The sequence below is a fragment of the Arachis ipaensis genome, chromosome B04, assembly GCF_000816755.2.
Source record: "Arachis ipaensis cultivar K30076 chromosome B04, Araip1.1, whole genome shotgun sequence".
NCBI lineage: Eukaryota > Viridiplantae > Streptophyta > Magnoliopsida > Fabales > Fabaceae > Arachis > Arachis ipaensis.
Genome location: NC_029788.2, coordinates 16497276 through 16514506, shown reverse-complemented (window position 1 = coordinate 16514506; position 17231 = coordinate 16497276). Strand labels below are relative to the sequence as shown.

The 17231-nt window shown below is 44.8% G+C and overlaps 1 protein-coding gene across 1 annotated transcript; it reads left to right on the top strand.

The window, feature by feature from the left end:
* On the top strand, positions 13011-13610 carry LOC107636162. Its single transcript, XM_016339688.1, has one exon. It carries the CDS (start codon positions 13011-13013, stop codon positions 13608-13610), a length of 600 nt encoding a protein of 199 aa, XP_016195174.1.

Below are 17231 nucleotides of genomic sequence, written 5' to 3'. Positions count from 1 at the left end.
TATCCACAATGGGTATTTTTACATAATCTTACTCCGCAACGTCCTAACTGGTGAAAAGTGCAACATACACTCTCTTACCTTAATATTCACAACAACCACCTTATCTAGGATCTGAATCATTCCAATATTTAATAATAAATCTCAATACTAAAAAAGGCTGGAGAACTGAAATGCCAATAAAATACACAGGCGTATCTGAAACGTTTCCATTAGTATGAAGCCATCTCTGTTTGATTGTTTCATCATGAATGATTGATGGCTAACACAACTTTAATTAATTCGAGAGAACAACTCATTGATTTTTGTCGCGATAGGCAATTGGCTAATTGTAAAATTGGATAGACAGTGAATAAATTATGAATTGATTTATTTTTGTGCAAGTTTCTAAACTTCGTCTCTGATCTTTTTTCTCCAGGGGTTCTATGTGAAAATTATTACATTAAAGAGATATCTAAATTAAACTATCAAATTATATATTAACAGTTGCTCAATCTAATTAACGCTATAGCTAGCCTATATTAATGTTAGCAACATGCATGAATTAAAGGTTCACATGGTTCACATAGAGTTACTAGATAAGGAAAAACAAAAGAGGATTGTTATTTTAATGGTGATGACTACTTCGCGTAGAAGAAACCGTGAAGAAATTAAATGTGTTTATTCATTAGAACATCTAAATACTGATTTTTGAAAAGAGTTATAAGAAAAAAGAAGGAAATAATTAAGAGTAAAGTACCATTTGTATCCATGGAAGTTGAAAACGCCGATAAATGTACCCACGAGAGAAGAAAACTACCAAATGTAACCATCAATCGTGACATCCGTGGGACGAAACTAACCAAACCATATTCCGGCATTGACTCCGTTAGTAACGCATCTTCCGTGGCACTTTCCGGCGTGACATGGCTTGGGGGGCTTCACACGTGGATTGCTGAGCTGTGTGATCGTTATAATGTATCCTCAACCCCAAAATTTCCCAAATTCAAACCTTGTTCCATCCCAAATAAGAACCATAACCCTAGATTCACAAAAATCTTCAAAATTATACTAATGTCGAGGCGAAGACTGTTTACTCCAACTTCGAATGGCAGTGGTAGTGTGTCTGGAAGCTCAAATTCAGGAAGGGTGCATGATAGAAAGTTCAATGGGAGATGTTTCTGTGGGTTGGGGGTGACGCTGTTACAGTCAGGGACGGTGATGAATCCTGGGAAGTGGTTCATACGTTGTCCCAATTGAAAGGTAACCCGTTTTACACCCTGTTATGTGTGAGTTGAATCGGTATCTGATTTTAGTTTTTCTGCCATGGATAGAACTCGGACTGAAACTTCTTTACATGGGTAGACGAAATCGAAGGGCAATGGGAGGGTTTGAGGAGAACACTGTCAAAAAGAAAGATGCAGGAAGACGTTAATGAGGCTAAGGCTGAACTGAAGATGCTCATGATGTTAGGGAGGTGTGAAGCTGAAGTTAGTAAAGTTAGGTTTTGGCTTGTGATTATGTCAATGGTGGTGGTATGTAATGTTGTCTGCACTTTGTATCTGATTCTCAGGGAGTTTTGAGCACAAGTAGTTTGAGTGTTAGGGTTTGACAAAAATACCCATGTTCGATTCTGTATCTGGTGTTTGTAGACATCTCGAATCCAGAAAATGTCAAATAGAGTCTTATAAGACTTGTAACTTTGCAGAAGTTATCTATTACTAATTTCAAGTCATTTTTAGTCTCTGCTCCAAAATAACATGAAATACAGGCAAAATAAGCTCATAAGTACGTAGAAATTGAGAAACTGAAGTGTTCAAGTTATAGGTATGAGTTTTCAACCACGACCATGCACAAACACCGAAAACCAAAACATAAGCAATTGTAGGTATAGTATGTGACATATCCAACAATTGTAACATAAACTGCCATGGCACAGTACCAAAAAAAAAACATAATATAAAGACTCTTGCTTCATGGAATTAGAGTGGAGTTGCTGCTGCCGCTTGACCCTTCCTTCAAGTGTGCAGTTGTTGACCTCTCTTTTGGTGGTGGACGGAAGGCAGGCTGAGGCCACCTACCTGAGCTTGATCCTATCCCTGCGGGAGTAGGAATGAATTCCATGAATCTGGAAGTAGTGCCTTGGGAGGCAGCTTGCATAGTTTGAGGTGTCACAGTTGGTGGCACATCAGAGGCCGTGGGTAATGGAGTAGTAGTAGTTGGTGTTGCTGGAGCAGAATGTGGTTGGTGAGTAGTTGGTGGTGGTCTTCGCAGATTCTTCTTCTTCCTTGGTGGCTTTTTTGCAGTTGGTGGCCTAGTTGAAGGAGACCTCAGTGGATTAGGAATGGGTTGAGGAACTGGGGTGGTCTCCTACAACAGCAGACACATATGATTGATTTGATTAAGAACTTTTAAAATGAAGTTGTAAAATACATCATTAGACTTACATGTGGTGGCTGAGATGCAGCTGCTTCAGCTGCTTCAACAGCTTTCAGAGTCTCCTCCAGTCTTGCAGCCTCATCCCCATCATCCTCAGCAGCTGGGTGTTGATTGGAACTTTGTCTCCCAACACTCCCAGCCATTGCTTCCTTCTTCTTGGAACAGCTACGGCTGTTGTGTTCAGTCTGCAATACATGTAACATGAACTTTCAAATTGTGGACATTGAAAGCACAAGTAATGGGAGCATATGAATTATGGTTTACCTTTAGGCAGTACTTGCATGTGTTGGGGCCAAACTTTCTGGGGGCCCTATGAGGATCTGGGGTGGGTTCTTTTGGGGCGTCGTTCTTTTTATCTCTTTTCAACTTTGGCCTCCCAATCTGCTTCTTGTATACTGGGGACAATATAGGAGGTAGATCAACATGCTGCCAGTATTCTTGACTAGAGACAGGCTGGATGACGTACTGGTATGTGCTATTATATGCCCCCATAGAAAGCCAGTTATGTGCATGTTCCTCTGGCTTCCTATTCTGGTATGCCAGTGCAGCACATGCATGCCTGCACGGCAAGCCAGTCAGTTGCCAAAACCTACAGGAATAAGTCCTCTTGCCTATATCCACCATAACCTTATGAAGCAGGCACTGTACTTCATACACATTTCCAGGATCATCTCCAGTGGGAAACGGCCGCCACTTATTGCTCTCTCTTTTCTCTTTTTCAAGCCTACTCTGTTGCACAGGAGTGATTACTCCATTATAACCCACTAACGCCTTCTTATTTCTTGCAATGATACTCATCATATAACACCGCACCTCTTCCAGCATAGTTATGATAGGCTTCCCTCTCATTTTCTTGATCCTAGAATTGAATGATTCGCAGTTGTTGTTTATGTAGTTGTCAGACTTTGGATACTAACTAAAACCACTCCTACTCCATTGACTTGGAGGGATCCTATTCAGATACTCCCAAGCATGGGGATTGACCCTTTTGATCCTATCCAGTACAGCATTGAACTCTTGAGGGGTTGTGGCCTTGGCACATCTCCACATTGCCATTTTCAATTCTGTGGGTGGATTCGGTAGTTGAATGATCCTTGTTGCCTCATCGAAGGTTACCTTTGGTGAATGGATGGGTATATTTGGTTGATCATTTCTTAAATCTGGTTGTTCTGTGTTTCTTCGACTATGATAGACTTCTTTCTCTACCACAGCATCCTCTGTTTGAGCATCCGGCCCAGGCACACCTCCTACAGTCTCACTCAATTTCACCACTCTCTTTCTCTTCTTCTTTGGGGTTGGGGGTCTCCTAACACACAGTTTGGTTCTGTGCTTCACTGGGGTCCTATTAACAGTTAATATCTCAAGCTCTGGTTCGGGTTCATTGTTCTCTTCTACGAACTCAGGAAGGTCAAATGGATGCTCGGTGAACACCTCAACTCTCCTCCCATTAGCAATGGCTGCTTTATACATACTCACCACATCCATGTCTAGTCTAAGCAACCTCAACCCACCATCCAACTCCTTCCCATGTTCAAGCCAGTAAAGCTCGCTCACATCATTGTACCTTATGTCCTTTACTAAGTCATTCATGAAGAACTTATTAAGCGTGTTCACATTCACTCGTTCAATCTCTGTTTTCTCACCCCCAACATAAGCCAGTTTCCCATCATCACCCTTTTCAAATTTTCCTCTATGACTAATGACTAGCGTAATGTGGATAGTTGCCATCTGCAAACACACATATATACAGAAGAGAAAACGAATTCACAACCACATCATAGCCACTAAAAAGACACCCTAATAAAAACATCATACCCACAACCATGCACCAAAAATCCAGAAAACCATCACAGAGAAATCGAAGGTTAGTGCTTACCTATGGATGAGACCACGCAATTCCAACAGCTGACACGATCCACACCAACAAGCACCCTCTCTTGAACACGGAGATTATCATCGGCACCGGAGATTTTCTATAAGTGGAGAGGATGAACAGTCTACTCTTAGGGCTCTACCCTCTGTTCTGTGAAATGCGCGAAGAGGTGTACCTTTGATAACTGTTCAATTTTAATTTCTCTTTTTTTTAAAAAAAATATAATTTTGAAATCCAATTATATTTTTAGGTAATTGTATTTATAATTTCCACGTGTGAAGCCCCAAGTCATGTCACGCCGGGAAGTGCCACGGAGGATGCGTTACTAACAGAGTCAACGCCGGAATAAGGCTTGGTTAGTTTCGTCCCACGGATTTCACGATTGATGGTTACATTTGGTAGTTTTCTTCTCTCGTGGGTACATTTGTCAGCGTTTTCAACTTCCATGGGTACAAATGGTACTTTACTCGAATGATGAATTTGTTTTCTGCCTGGCTAAGAATTTTTGGTGTATTTCTATGATAATCACCCTTTTGTGCCTCAAATATTAAGAGTCTCATCTTGATTTTTTGTGTTTGTTGGAGGAGAAAGTATGGAAAAATAATGTTAATTATGAACAATGTGAACAATAAATTAAAAAAGAAAGGTAAAATTAAAATTAAAAATCAGACTATTAATTAATTATTTAATTTCAAATTTAAAAATTTTAAAAATTAGTATTAACATTTAAACTCATTCACACTACGTATGGTTATTTTTAATTTTACCATGATCTCCAATACACGTCCAAAACTTGCTATCTTCTCTTCTCCGGTTCTCCCCGTCCTCTCCGTCACGCGTTCGTCGTGCCTAACTCATTTCTCTCTCCTGCATGTGTGTATACCTGGCGGTGAAGCAGAAAAGCAACGGTGAGATACCAGGCAGTGTAAGTGGTCATAAGAAGACCCAAGAAATCAAATTCTGTAGTTATGAAAAGAATGAATGAAGACGTTGGTGGCACAGCAAGCACCGAAGATATAAGTCCAAGTCCTCTTATCAAGATTATCGTTGATGTAATATATGTTGCTGGCACAGGCGATGAGTTGGATAACAGATCCAAAAAGAAGAAACGTGCAGTTAAATGCCAAACCCACGTTCCTCCAGTGCTTCCCCAGGAGTCCATCAAGAACCTCGAACCACTGTATCACGTGGTTCTTGAAGTTCACCCTTTCTCTCTCTTTTCGAGTTCTATATTCTACGTACAATATGCTTATCACAGTATGCTTATCAGGTATGTCGTCCAGCTACCTAGCAGACCGTACAACTTCAAAGTCGTTTTCAACCACCGCCGTCTGACGCGGACACCAACCTTGCGACATCTGAAAAATTTAAGATAGATCCAAATCCAACAAAAAACCATCGCTACCTAATGAAATGAACATCTAACATTTGTTAATTATATATACTTAAACTAATCATCCTCGTAAGAATTACAATAATCATCCGCCAACCTGATGTGGTTATTTTAATTGTTATGTGGATGATTATTTTGATTGGATTAGGTTTAGTTATATATAATTAAAATATATTGGATGTTCAATTTATTAAGTATGCGGATTATTATTTTTATCCTTAAATAAATGGTTATTTTCACTATGGGTGAGCGACACCGGTGGCGGCTTGTGGCAAGCCGAGCAACGACGATAAAGTGGGATGATTATTGATGAAGGTGGGGGTGGCAGCCGGTTGAAAAAGAAGAGGATGTTGGAGTGAAATGTTTTGATGGATTAGGGTTTGAGATGGTTATTTTTTTAGAATAACCGAGTGAATTTTTTTATTTAGGTAATTTGTAGAGTGTATTTTAATTTTTATAAGTATTTGGACTAAATCTGCAGTCCATTATTCACATTGTTTAGATTTTTCATTGTCTTCCTAACAGAGTTGTTGTTGGAGTATATTAACAGGTGAGCTTCCCATAGTATTTTTGTATTTTTTGTTGTTTGAAATGAAAAAAGAGTGGAATTTGTAATGCCACATAGAAAAACCTGTGTAAATTCATTGATGCAAGAAATTCTTTTGTTTTTTATTCAATTGCTTGTTTGAGAATTCATTTTAAATTATAAATTTTGATGTTTGAAGTTGATTATGAATTTTTAATGATAATTATGGATAATTTATTCTGTGAAAGAAGAGTGCTTGAGAACTAGCATATTTTGTGATTTGTAATCATCAATTAGGCATCTTTAGTATTTTTAATGATTTGAAATTATATCTAATAGTGTGGAATTACTCACTTTTATTTTACTAATTAAGTACTAACAAGATTTTAATAAAAGTGCTAGCTTCCTAGACTCTCTCTATAAAATTTTAAATTTTATTAGCTTAAAAATTATTAAATTTAAATATTTAAAATTATATATTAAATTTTTAATAATTTTATTGTAAATTTAATTAAATTGATTTACCACAACTTGACTCCAATTAAACCCCTGAATTAATCATTCTACCGATTTATTGAACGATTTAGTTCTCGCAACTTTATTTTTAAATATCTTAGTCTTTTAAAAACTATTAGACACTACCTAAAACTCTCCACAAAACATATTTTATAGTTCAATATTCCTAATTTTTTTAAGCATTAAAACGAGGAATATTCCTAATTCTGAATATAGCAAAATAATTGCAAACGCTTTAAAGATTTTTAGTATCAATAAAACAAATTTTGAAACAAACCAATAACCAATCAATGGTGGTGTGGATTACAAAAACAGGGGGCCTAAATACCGGATGAACAAAAACTGGGCCCACCAAAGTAAAATATTCATTTGTTTATATGATAAGCGCGTGACCGTTGATCTCACATACTTCTTCCTCGTTTGACCCGCGGAGCACCACCCTTCCATCACCTCGGTTTCCTCGTCGGGCTGCTCTCCACTCACTGTCCTCACTGAAATGGATGTGGGAATGCCAAGAACGATTTATGAGTTTATGGGAGAATAGCAACAGTGAGAAGCAAGAAAGAGAAGAAAATGGGGCATGAACTTTTAAAATTGAGTCGTTTCTTTAATTTCAATTTAAAAGGACAGGCAAAATCTTCTTTTCATCACCAATATATACAGACTACGTGCATTATTGCTAATTACGAAAAATACGTAACTATTAGTTGTTAAAATTACTTTTTGTTGTTGAAATAACATTACCCCAATAAATTAGAATGAGAAACCTAATTATAGAATGAGAAACCTCCTATCCAACTAAACCGGATCAAATCAAATTAGGAGAATTGCTCTAGTGGCCATCATTTATGTTTTGTAATAGGTACCCCTAGAATTAAAGGCCAAACACTAAATAGAATCTTTTAAGTGTTATATGAATGACTATTGTGTAGCCATTTCAGAAAAAATTTAAAATTCATTTTATCATATTATTTTTAGTTTTTTATGGTATTTTTTAATTTAAAAAATTAAACATTAATTTATTGTAAATTTGATCTATATTTAAAATTTTAAAGCGAAATTTAAACTTCTATCATTTATTTAGACAAATAAATAAATTAATCGCTTGACCAACTAAGTTGGTTAATTTATGACATTAGTTTTGTTACGGCTTGGCCTAAACCACTAGCGGGCCGGCTCGACCCGAGCACCACCCGACCCGAACGGTCAGGAGCGGGACGCTCAGTCGCCAACCCGGACACGCGTCCCTGACAGCTACGCTACAGCTGTGTGAAGGAAGCATCAAGGAAGGTGGGCTTGTCCTTGATGGGCCCACCTCTGACACGGTATATATGGCGAAGGTCCTACCCTTCCCCCAAGCTACGTCACATACCATTTAACCCTTTTTCGCCTGCACACTTCACTGACTAGAGCGTCAGAGTGTCTTTGCATGTGGCACCCCCTTCTCCATACGAAGAGCTCGGGACGCCGGCTGCACACCCTTCAACCCAGCAACCCGGAACCAGGCGATTCTCCTCTCATCAATCGAACTACCAACCCGAACCGTCCGGTACCTGACCTACCGAACATTGGCGCCGTCTGTGGGGACAATCACCTGTATGGACCTTGTACTGAGCCCAGGAGGAATAGGCCGCGAGACCGAGCGTAGAGGGGAAGCCTCTGCGGCTCCTCCCCAGCAACGCACGAGTTCCCCTCTAAGACGAACCACACGATCTCCCGAAAGGTGCCCCTTCGGGGGAACTAGCGACAACAGCGCCAGAATAATGCAAGAACTACGCCACAGAATGCAAGACCTGGAACGCTGGCTGGCAGACCGATAACATCATCAACAAACTCTCGAGTCGAGCTACTCCCGCTCCGTCTCGAGAAGCCGCTTTCGACGAACAGCTAGCCCACAATCTGAGCCCGAAAATGCCAGGAAGGGAGGACGCGCGAGAAGACGCCGGGACCCCCTCATATACGCCAGGCACGACAGGCATACCACAGAGCGAAACCGCGAGGACGCTCGTCGGGAGGACGACGAGGGAAGAACAACCAGAACGCGAGGACCAGTGATAATGGGCGCAACCCCATTTTATCGTTCCATTCTCGAGGTCTGGCTGCCAAAACACTTTGACAAGCCAACAGACATGAGGTACGACGGAACCCAAGACCCGCAGGAGCACCTTACGGCTTTTGAAGCCAGAATGAACCTGGAGGGAGTGGGAGACGAGGTAAGGTGCCGCGCTTTCCCGGTCACCCTAGCAGGACCTGCAATACGGTGGTTCAATAACCTCCCGCAGGGCTCGGTGACCAGGTTCTCAGACATCAGCCGTGCCTTCCTGGCTCAATTCACAACCAGAATCGCAAAGGCAAAGCACCCAATCAATCTACTTGGAGTGACCCATAGATCCGGCGAGCCGACCAGGAAATACCTAGACCAATTCAACGATGAGTACTTGGAGATCGACGGGCTGACGGATTCGGTTGCAAGCTTGTGCCTGACGAACGGACTTCTAAATGAGGACTTCAGAAAGCACCTCACCACGAAGCCGGTGTGGACAATGCAGGAGATCCAGTGTGTAGCCAGGGAGTACATCAACGATGAGGAAGTCAGCCAAGTCGTCGCTGCCAACAAACGGTAGCCCTCTTACAATCAAAACTGGCACCACGGGAGCGGAGAAAGACAAAAGGAACACTCCAGGGACGGCTATCCGAGCAAGGCGCCCAGGCCATTTCCTCGAGTCGGGAAGTTCACTAATTACACTCCCCTCACCGCACCAATCATGGGAGTTTACCAACAAATAGCCGAGAAGGGGATCATGTCGAAGCCCCGACCACTGAAGGAACGAACAGGGGGGAATCGGAGCCTCTACTGTGATTACCACAAGGGCTACGGGCACAAGACACAGGACTGCTTCGACCTGAAGGACGCACTGGAGCAAGCGATCAATGATGGAAAGCTAGCCGAGTTCTCCCACCTCATTAGGGAGCCGAGGAAACGGAACCGCGACCATGAGGGCGAAGACAAGACCCGGGCAGCAAAGCGATGCCAAGAGCCAGAGGACAACGACCACGGCCTTACCATAGTGAACGTGGTAACGGCGAGAAACGTGGCGCCTAGGTCCAAGTCGGCACATAAGAAAGACGCCAAAGTTCTGGCTATTTCCACATCCTCCGCGCGAAGCCCTAAGACACTTCCATCCTTTTCATTCGGCCCGAAGGACCAATGGTTCGACGAGGTCACGGAAAGCCCTCCCATGGTCATTACGGCTAGAGTGGGAACCGGCCTCATCAAGCGGATCCTTGTAAATACGTGGGCAGATTCGAACATCATGTTCCGCAATGTGTTTGACGCCTTGGGTCTGAGGGACGCCGACTTAAAGACCCACCAGCACGGCGTTGTAGGGCTCGGCGACCACTTCATCAAGCCAGACGGGATAATCTCCCTGCCGACCTCTATGGGACAAGGCCAAGGGAGAAGAACGGTAATGGCAAAGTTCGTGATCCTACGAGACTCCACGGCCTACAACATCATCCTAGAGAGGAAGACCATCAATGACTTAGGGGCAGTCATCAGCACAAGGATGCTGCTAATGAAGTTCATAACTGAAGAAGGATCAGTAGGGTCTGTAAGGGGAGACCTGGAAACGGCAATCGCTTGCGACAACACCAGTCTCTCGTTAAGAAAGAAATCCCAAGAAGCGTTAAGAGTGTTCCTCGTCGACTTGGACGCCAGAGTCAGCGACAAGTCGAGACCCGAACCAGAAGGGGACCTGGAAAAGTTTAGAGTCGGTGACACGGAGGAGAAGTTCACCTTCGTGAGCAGAAATCTCCCTCACGAGCTGAAAGAACCTTTAATGGAAATGATCAGGGCCAATGGCGACCTATTTTCCTGGACACCGGCCGACATGCCAGGGATAGACCCCCAACTCATGTCACACCATTTGGCCGTCAAGCCAGAAGCCAGATCGGTGGCCCAGAGGAGGAGGAAGATGTCACAGGAAAGAGCAGAAGAGGTGGCCAAGCAGACGGCCAGCCTCCTCGAAGCAGGATTCATCCGGGAACTTGACTACTCGACCTGGCTGTCGAACGTAGTCCTAGTAAGAAAGCATAATGGGAAATGGAGAATGTGCGTGGATTATTCTGACCTCAACAAAGCATGCCCCAAGGATAGCTATCCCCCTACCCAACATTGATGCACTCGTCGACGCGGCAGTGGGGTACCAGTATCTGAGCTTTATGGATGCTTATTCCGGCTACAATCAGATACCGATGTACCAGCCAGACGAAGAAAAAACGGCATTCATAACGCCAGGAGGAATCTATTGCTACAAGGTAATGCCCTTCGGCCTGAAGAATGCAGGGGCCACATACCAAAGGTTGATGAACAAGATATTCGACGACATCATTGGCAAAACGGTGGAAGTCTACGTGGATGACATCCTTGCCAAGACCACCCGACCCGAAGACCTTCTACGCGACCTAGAAAACGTGTTCGCGGCCCTCCGACGACACGGCATGAGGCTCAACCCTCTCAAGTGCGCCTTTGCCATGGAGGCCGGGAAGTTCCTAAGATTCATGATAACCCAAAGGGGGGTGGAAGCCAATCCTGAAAAATGCCAAGCAATACTCCAAATGAAGAGCCCGGGCTGCGTCAAAGACTTCCAGAGACTGGCGGGAAGGCTCACCGCGCTATCTCGTTTCCTCGGGGCGTCGGCAGCAAAGGCCCTACCTTTCTTCAACCTAATGAGAAAGGGAATAGCATTTGAATGGACCCCGGCATGCGAAGAAACATTCAACCATTTCAAAAAGATACTTGCAACACCACTTGTTCTCGGTAAACCCGTGGTCGGAGAACCGCTATACCTGTACCTAGCTATAACGGAGGAAGCGCTGGCGACGGTCTTAGTGCGGGAAGAAGCGAAAGTTCAACAACCAATTTACTTTGTGAGTAAAGCGCTGCAAGGAGCAGAACTCAGGTACAGCAAGTTGGAGAAGCTGGCACTAGCGCTCCTAACCTTTTCTCACAGACTACGGCAATACTTCCAAGGTCACCAAGTGGTCGTAAGAACAGACCAGGGAATTCGTCAAGTACTCTAGAAAACCGACCTAGCAGGAAGGATGATGACCTGGGCCATCGAGCTATCCCAATACGATTTAAGATACGAGCCTCGACATGCAATTAAAGCACAAGCAATGGCAGACTTCCTGGTGGAAGTAACCAGAGACCCAACCGAGGACACGGGCACACGGTGAAAGCTCCATATAGACAGAGCCTCCAACCAGACGTCCGGAGGCGCCGGGATCATCTTAGAAAGCCCAACCGGGGTCATCTACGAACAATCGGTCAAGTTTGAGTTTCCCGTATCGAACAACCAAGCAGAATATGAAGCCCTTCTAGGCGGCTTGACCTTAGCCCGGGAAGTCGGGGCTACGAGGCTAGAAGTATGCAGCGACTCACAGATCGTCACGTCACAAGTGAATGGAAGCTACCAAGCCAGAGATTTGCTGCTACAGAAGTACTTGGAGAGGGTCAAAGAACTGAGCAAACAGTTTGAGGAGGTCACAATCCAACACGTTCCGAGAGAGAGAAACACACGGGAAGATCTCCTATCCAAGCTAGCGAGCACGAAACCTGGAACTGGCAACCGATCCCTCATTCAAGGCATCACGAAAGAACCAGCGGTGGCCCTCCACCTGACCAAGATAAGCCCCTCCTAGATGGACTCCATCACCGATTTCTTGCAAAACGGCAAACTCCCTGGAGGTGAGAAGGAAGCTAAAGCGTTGAGAAGGGGGCTGCCAAATACACGGTCATACAGGGCCAACTGTTCAAAAAAGGACTTAGCCAACCCTTGCTGAAGTGCCTACACCCCGACTAGACGGACTACGTGCTCAGAGAAGTCCACGAGGGGTGCTGTGGTCACCACATCGGGGGCAAAGTCCTAGCGAGGAAGCTCATCCGAGCTGGATATTACTGGCCGTCAATGATGGAAAACTTCAAGGAGTTCGTGAAAAAATACGTTAAGTGCCAAGAGAATGCTAACTTCCACAGAGCATCGGCCATCGAACTAAGCTTGATGACGTCCTCCCGACCCTTCGTACAGTGGGGAGTCGACCTCTTGGGGCCTTTCCCGGTTGGCCCAGGGCAAGTCAAATATCTCATAGTCACCGTCGACTATTACACCAAATGGATAGAGGCCGAGCCACTGGCCACCATCTCCTCGTCCAATTGTAGAAAATTCATGTGGAGGTAGGTGATAACTCGGTTCGGCATCTCGGAGATCGTCATCTCGGACAACGGGATGCAATTCACCGATAAGAAGTTTGTAGAGTTCCTCGCCGGCTTGGGCATCAAACAGAAATTCTCCTCGGTAGAGCACCCTCAGACAAACGGACAAGTCGAGTCCGCAAATAAGGTCATCTTGCTGGGCCTCAAGAAGCTGCTAGACAACAAGAAAGGGGCATGGGCTGACGAGCTCGCCTCGGTCCTCTGGTCCTACCGTACAACTGAGCAGTCCGCCACGGGAGAAACCCCCTTCCGCCTGACGTACGGAGTAGACGCAATAATACCCGTAGAGATCGGCGAGCCGAGCCCACTGTTACTTCTCAAGGGGGTGGTAGAAGCTGTAGAGAAGGACCTAGTAGACAAGACCAGGGAGAAGGCTCACTTGTCAGAAGTAGCACTAAAGCAAAGAATGGCCCTGCGCTACAACACCAAAGTACTCAAGAGAGATTTTGAGCAAAACGACCTCATCCTACGGCGCAATGACATTGGCCTACCGACCCAGGGAGAAGGCAAACTGGGAAGGCCCCTACAGGGTCAAAGAAGTAATTGGCAAGGGCGCCTACAAACTGGAGAAGCACGATGGAAGGGAGATCCTGAGAACCTGGAATGTGGGTAACCTGAGAAGGTTTTACCCCTAGCTCAAGCATGCCGGCCAGGCGATCTAGGGAACTTGATCACTTACCTTTATATTTGCCATGGTAACAAACTTGTTTAACAAAACGAAAATGCTACAGATAAGCAAAGAAAACGATAATCGCAAGCCGACCAAAGTGACCCTTAAAAGTGTAACAAAGTAAATTTCACAAGTTCCACAAGTTCTACAACAAAAACACAGATCCACGCAAAACATAAGTTTCAAGAGCTCATTTCCTGGGCATATCAACAATCTTGCCATCCTTGATCGTTTTGAAAACCCCAATCGCCGACGTATCGAAGTCGGGAGCCACGATCTTCACCTGGGCCTTAAGTGCCTCCTCAGTCATGAAGATCGCGTTCTTTCCCTGCTTTCTAGTCTCCTTATGCTTCTTCTTCAGCTCCTCAACCTCAGCTCGAGCGGCCCTCGCCGACGAGGTAGCCGCGTCACGTTCTTCCTCCAAAGCCACCACCCGACCTTGCGCCGCGTTAAGTTGGCTCTCCAGAGTCATCTCCTGCTCGGTCAAACGGGACACGGTCTCATCGGAGGCGTTCAACTTCTCCTCGACAGACGCAGCTCTCTCCTCAGCAGCCTTAAGCTTCTTTCCCGACTCGGACAACTGCTCCTGAAGCAGTTCAACTTGAGCTTTGAATTCATTGTTGGCCTTGGCAACAGATTCAAGCTTTGTTCGTAGTGACTGCATCCCTGATAACTCGAACTCGGCCTTCCGAGCTATTACAGCTCCCCGGAGAAGCGTGCGGTACATCCACCTCACCTGCCCCGCCAGTTCGGTACCGAGGAAGTGATCCTCCGTGCCGGGGATCAGTTGAGAGTCGATAAAAGGCCCAGCGTCGAAGTTCCTCTCCATCACAGTAAGAGCTCCCTCATGGATGGAGGATGCCCTCTGCCTTTTGGGAGTGGGGATAAGCTTCAAGTCATCATCCTCTTGTCGGGAGGAGGATGAATGCCCGATGCCGGCCATCTCCTCGGGAATAGGGGAAGCATGCGCCCCGGCAAAGTTTTTATCAGACATCTCGGTGTCACAAGGTGACGGCATCGACTGATCTTTCTTCTCCTCAGGAGGGTTCCCCGGCTTCCCGTCAATCTTCTCATCGGCTTTCTCCTCATCACTCTCCTCCAGAAAGGTCTTATACAAACCCTCAAGCCCCGTCACCGAAGCCGACATCTCCACCGCAATGGACAAACAAACATGTTAGTCGTGAAGCCGGCAAAACCAAATAAAAGCAATAACAATGCAAAAAATACAAGGCAAAGTAGCTCACAAATATAATTTCTGGCGACCTCCCGCTCACCCATAAGGAGGTGGGGGTTCACATGGTTCTTCCCGAAAACGGCCCACAACACGTCGGTAATTCTCTTGTCTATGGCAGACATTCCCTTATAAGTCACCTTAATGAAGGTGTTAGACCCAGCCCCAAAACTCCAGTACGTCGGGATAAGTCGTTCCCCCTCCAACGACAACCAAAAGGGATGGCGACCTTTGACTGGATGCACCTTAAAATACTTATCTTTGAACCCATGATATGAGTCCTCGAACAAGTCGAAGATCTTCCGACCCTGGGCAGATCGGAACGACATGAACCCCTTCCTCGCTTTCCCCTCCTTGGAAGGATTTGTAAGGTTGAAGAAAAAGAAAAAAACATCAATAGAGACCGGCAGCTCCAAATACTCACATACCATCTCGAAACAGCGGATGAAAGTCCAACTGTTCGGATGCAGCTATGACGGCGCAATGGATATCCGGTTAAGGAGCGCCATTTGAAAAGCAGAAAACGGGATGCGAACTCCCACCTGGGTGAACATGGCTTTGTAAAACCAGATCCAGTCGGCAACCCGGGGGAGTGGAAATTAATTTCGTATAACCGTTCGCTGGGGGCAGGGACGAAGACGTCGTAATTAGCCTCCTCGTCTGTCCCTCCGCACAAGTACTCGCCTTGTCGGAACTTCGTTAGCTCCTCCTCGGCCATCTGGTTTGGGGAGTCCTTTAAGTCGGAAACAAACCAAGCATATGGATCATAGCTCGCGGCGGAGGTGGAAGTTCGTGAGACGACGCGAGGCATACCTATAGTGGGGTTACCACTCGGTTAGTCTAACAGGCCGGGAGCTCGGAAAAACCCAGAAACTATACTCAGCCTATCCAACAACTAAAATCAAGTATGGCTAAGGCACAATCCAAGTCAAGAAAGTGAACACCCTGGAATGATAACCCCCTAACGCACCTATTTAACACTAAGACCATCTGGCATACAAATCAAACAAGCAGCAAGCACAAACAGCAAACGTATAGAAAAGCCAATAATAAGGATAAGAGAACCTTGAAGCAGAAAACAGAAGGGATCGATGTTTACCTGGATTGGTTGCGAAAACTTGAAAGAAAAAGAGATGCACAAGGATGCAAGAACGAGGCTTTGGGATATTTGGGAGTGAAGAAGAGGAAGATAGGAGAAGCAAGAGTGGGAGAGGAAAACAAATGCAAAACTGTTTAAAACTGCCACTCAAGAAGCGCGAAAGGCCTGGGGGCAAAATGGTCTTTGCGCACAGGGTTCTCCAACCCATTATGAGCATTTAATGCTCCGCACGAGGAACGAGGCGACAAACGGTCACCTCAGCAACAAACAGACACGCGCGCAAGAGGCACGTCTCCTCCATGGGCGGCCGACCTGGTGACAACACACGGAATAAGAGATAACGCACCACCAACCACATTCACAATCATTGCTGGCGCGTTGGGGGCACTGTTACGGCCTGGCCCAAACCACTAGCGGGCCGGCCCGACCCGAGCACCACCCGACCCGAACGGTCAGGAGCGGGACGCTCAGTCGCCAACCCGGACACGCGTCCTTGACAGCTACGCTACAGCTGTGTGAAGGAAGCATCAAGGAAGGTGGGCTTGTCCTTGATGGGCCCACCTCTGACACGGTATATATGGGGAAGGTCCTACCCTTCCCCCAAGGTACGTCACATACCATTTAACCCTTTTTCGCCTGCACACTTCACTGACTAGAGCGTCGGAGTGTCTTTGCAGGTGGCACCCCCCCTTTTCCATACGAAGAGCTCAGGACGCCGGCTGCACACCCTTCAACCCAGCAACCCGGAACCAGGCGATTCTCCTCTCATCAATCGAAGTACCAACCCGAACCGTCCGGTACCCGACCTACCGAACAAGTTTATTATTGCTACATCATCACATATGATGTTATTAATTTCTAAGAGTATAATCAAAACAATTTTAAATTAAAGCAATTAAGGACATTAAAATTAAAAGATATTTGAAATTAAACATCAGTTACGAATAAAATTAATATCAGATATAAACGTTAATTACAATATAAAAAACATGTTTATCACTAAGAAATTAAAACCTTCGTAAAATTAAACTACTTTCACATTATGGTAATTAATTACAAATGAAACTTACGATGAGTGAATGAACAAATAAGTTAAGACTAGTTTACTCGTTCAACTTTATTGATATTATTTTTAATTAAACTATTTATTTTAAAAATTTATGATTGTTAACATAATAATATATTTTTTTTCCTATTTTTACCTAATCTTTGTGTATTCTTTTTTCCATAAAAA

Excerpts from the sequence above, each read along its gene's own strand:
- LOC107636162 (XM_016339688.1), top strand. The coding sequence starts at position 13,011 with ATGCAATTCACCGATAAGAAGTTTGTAGAGTTCCTCGCCGGCTTGGGC.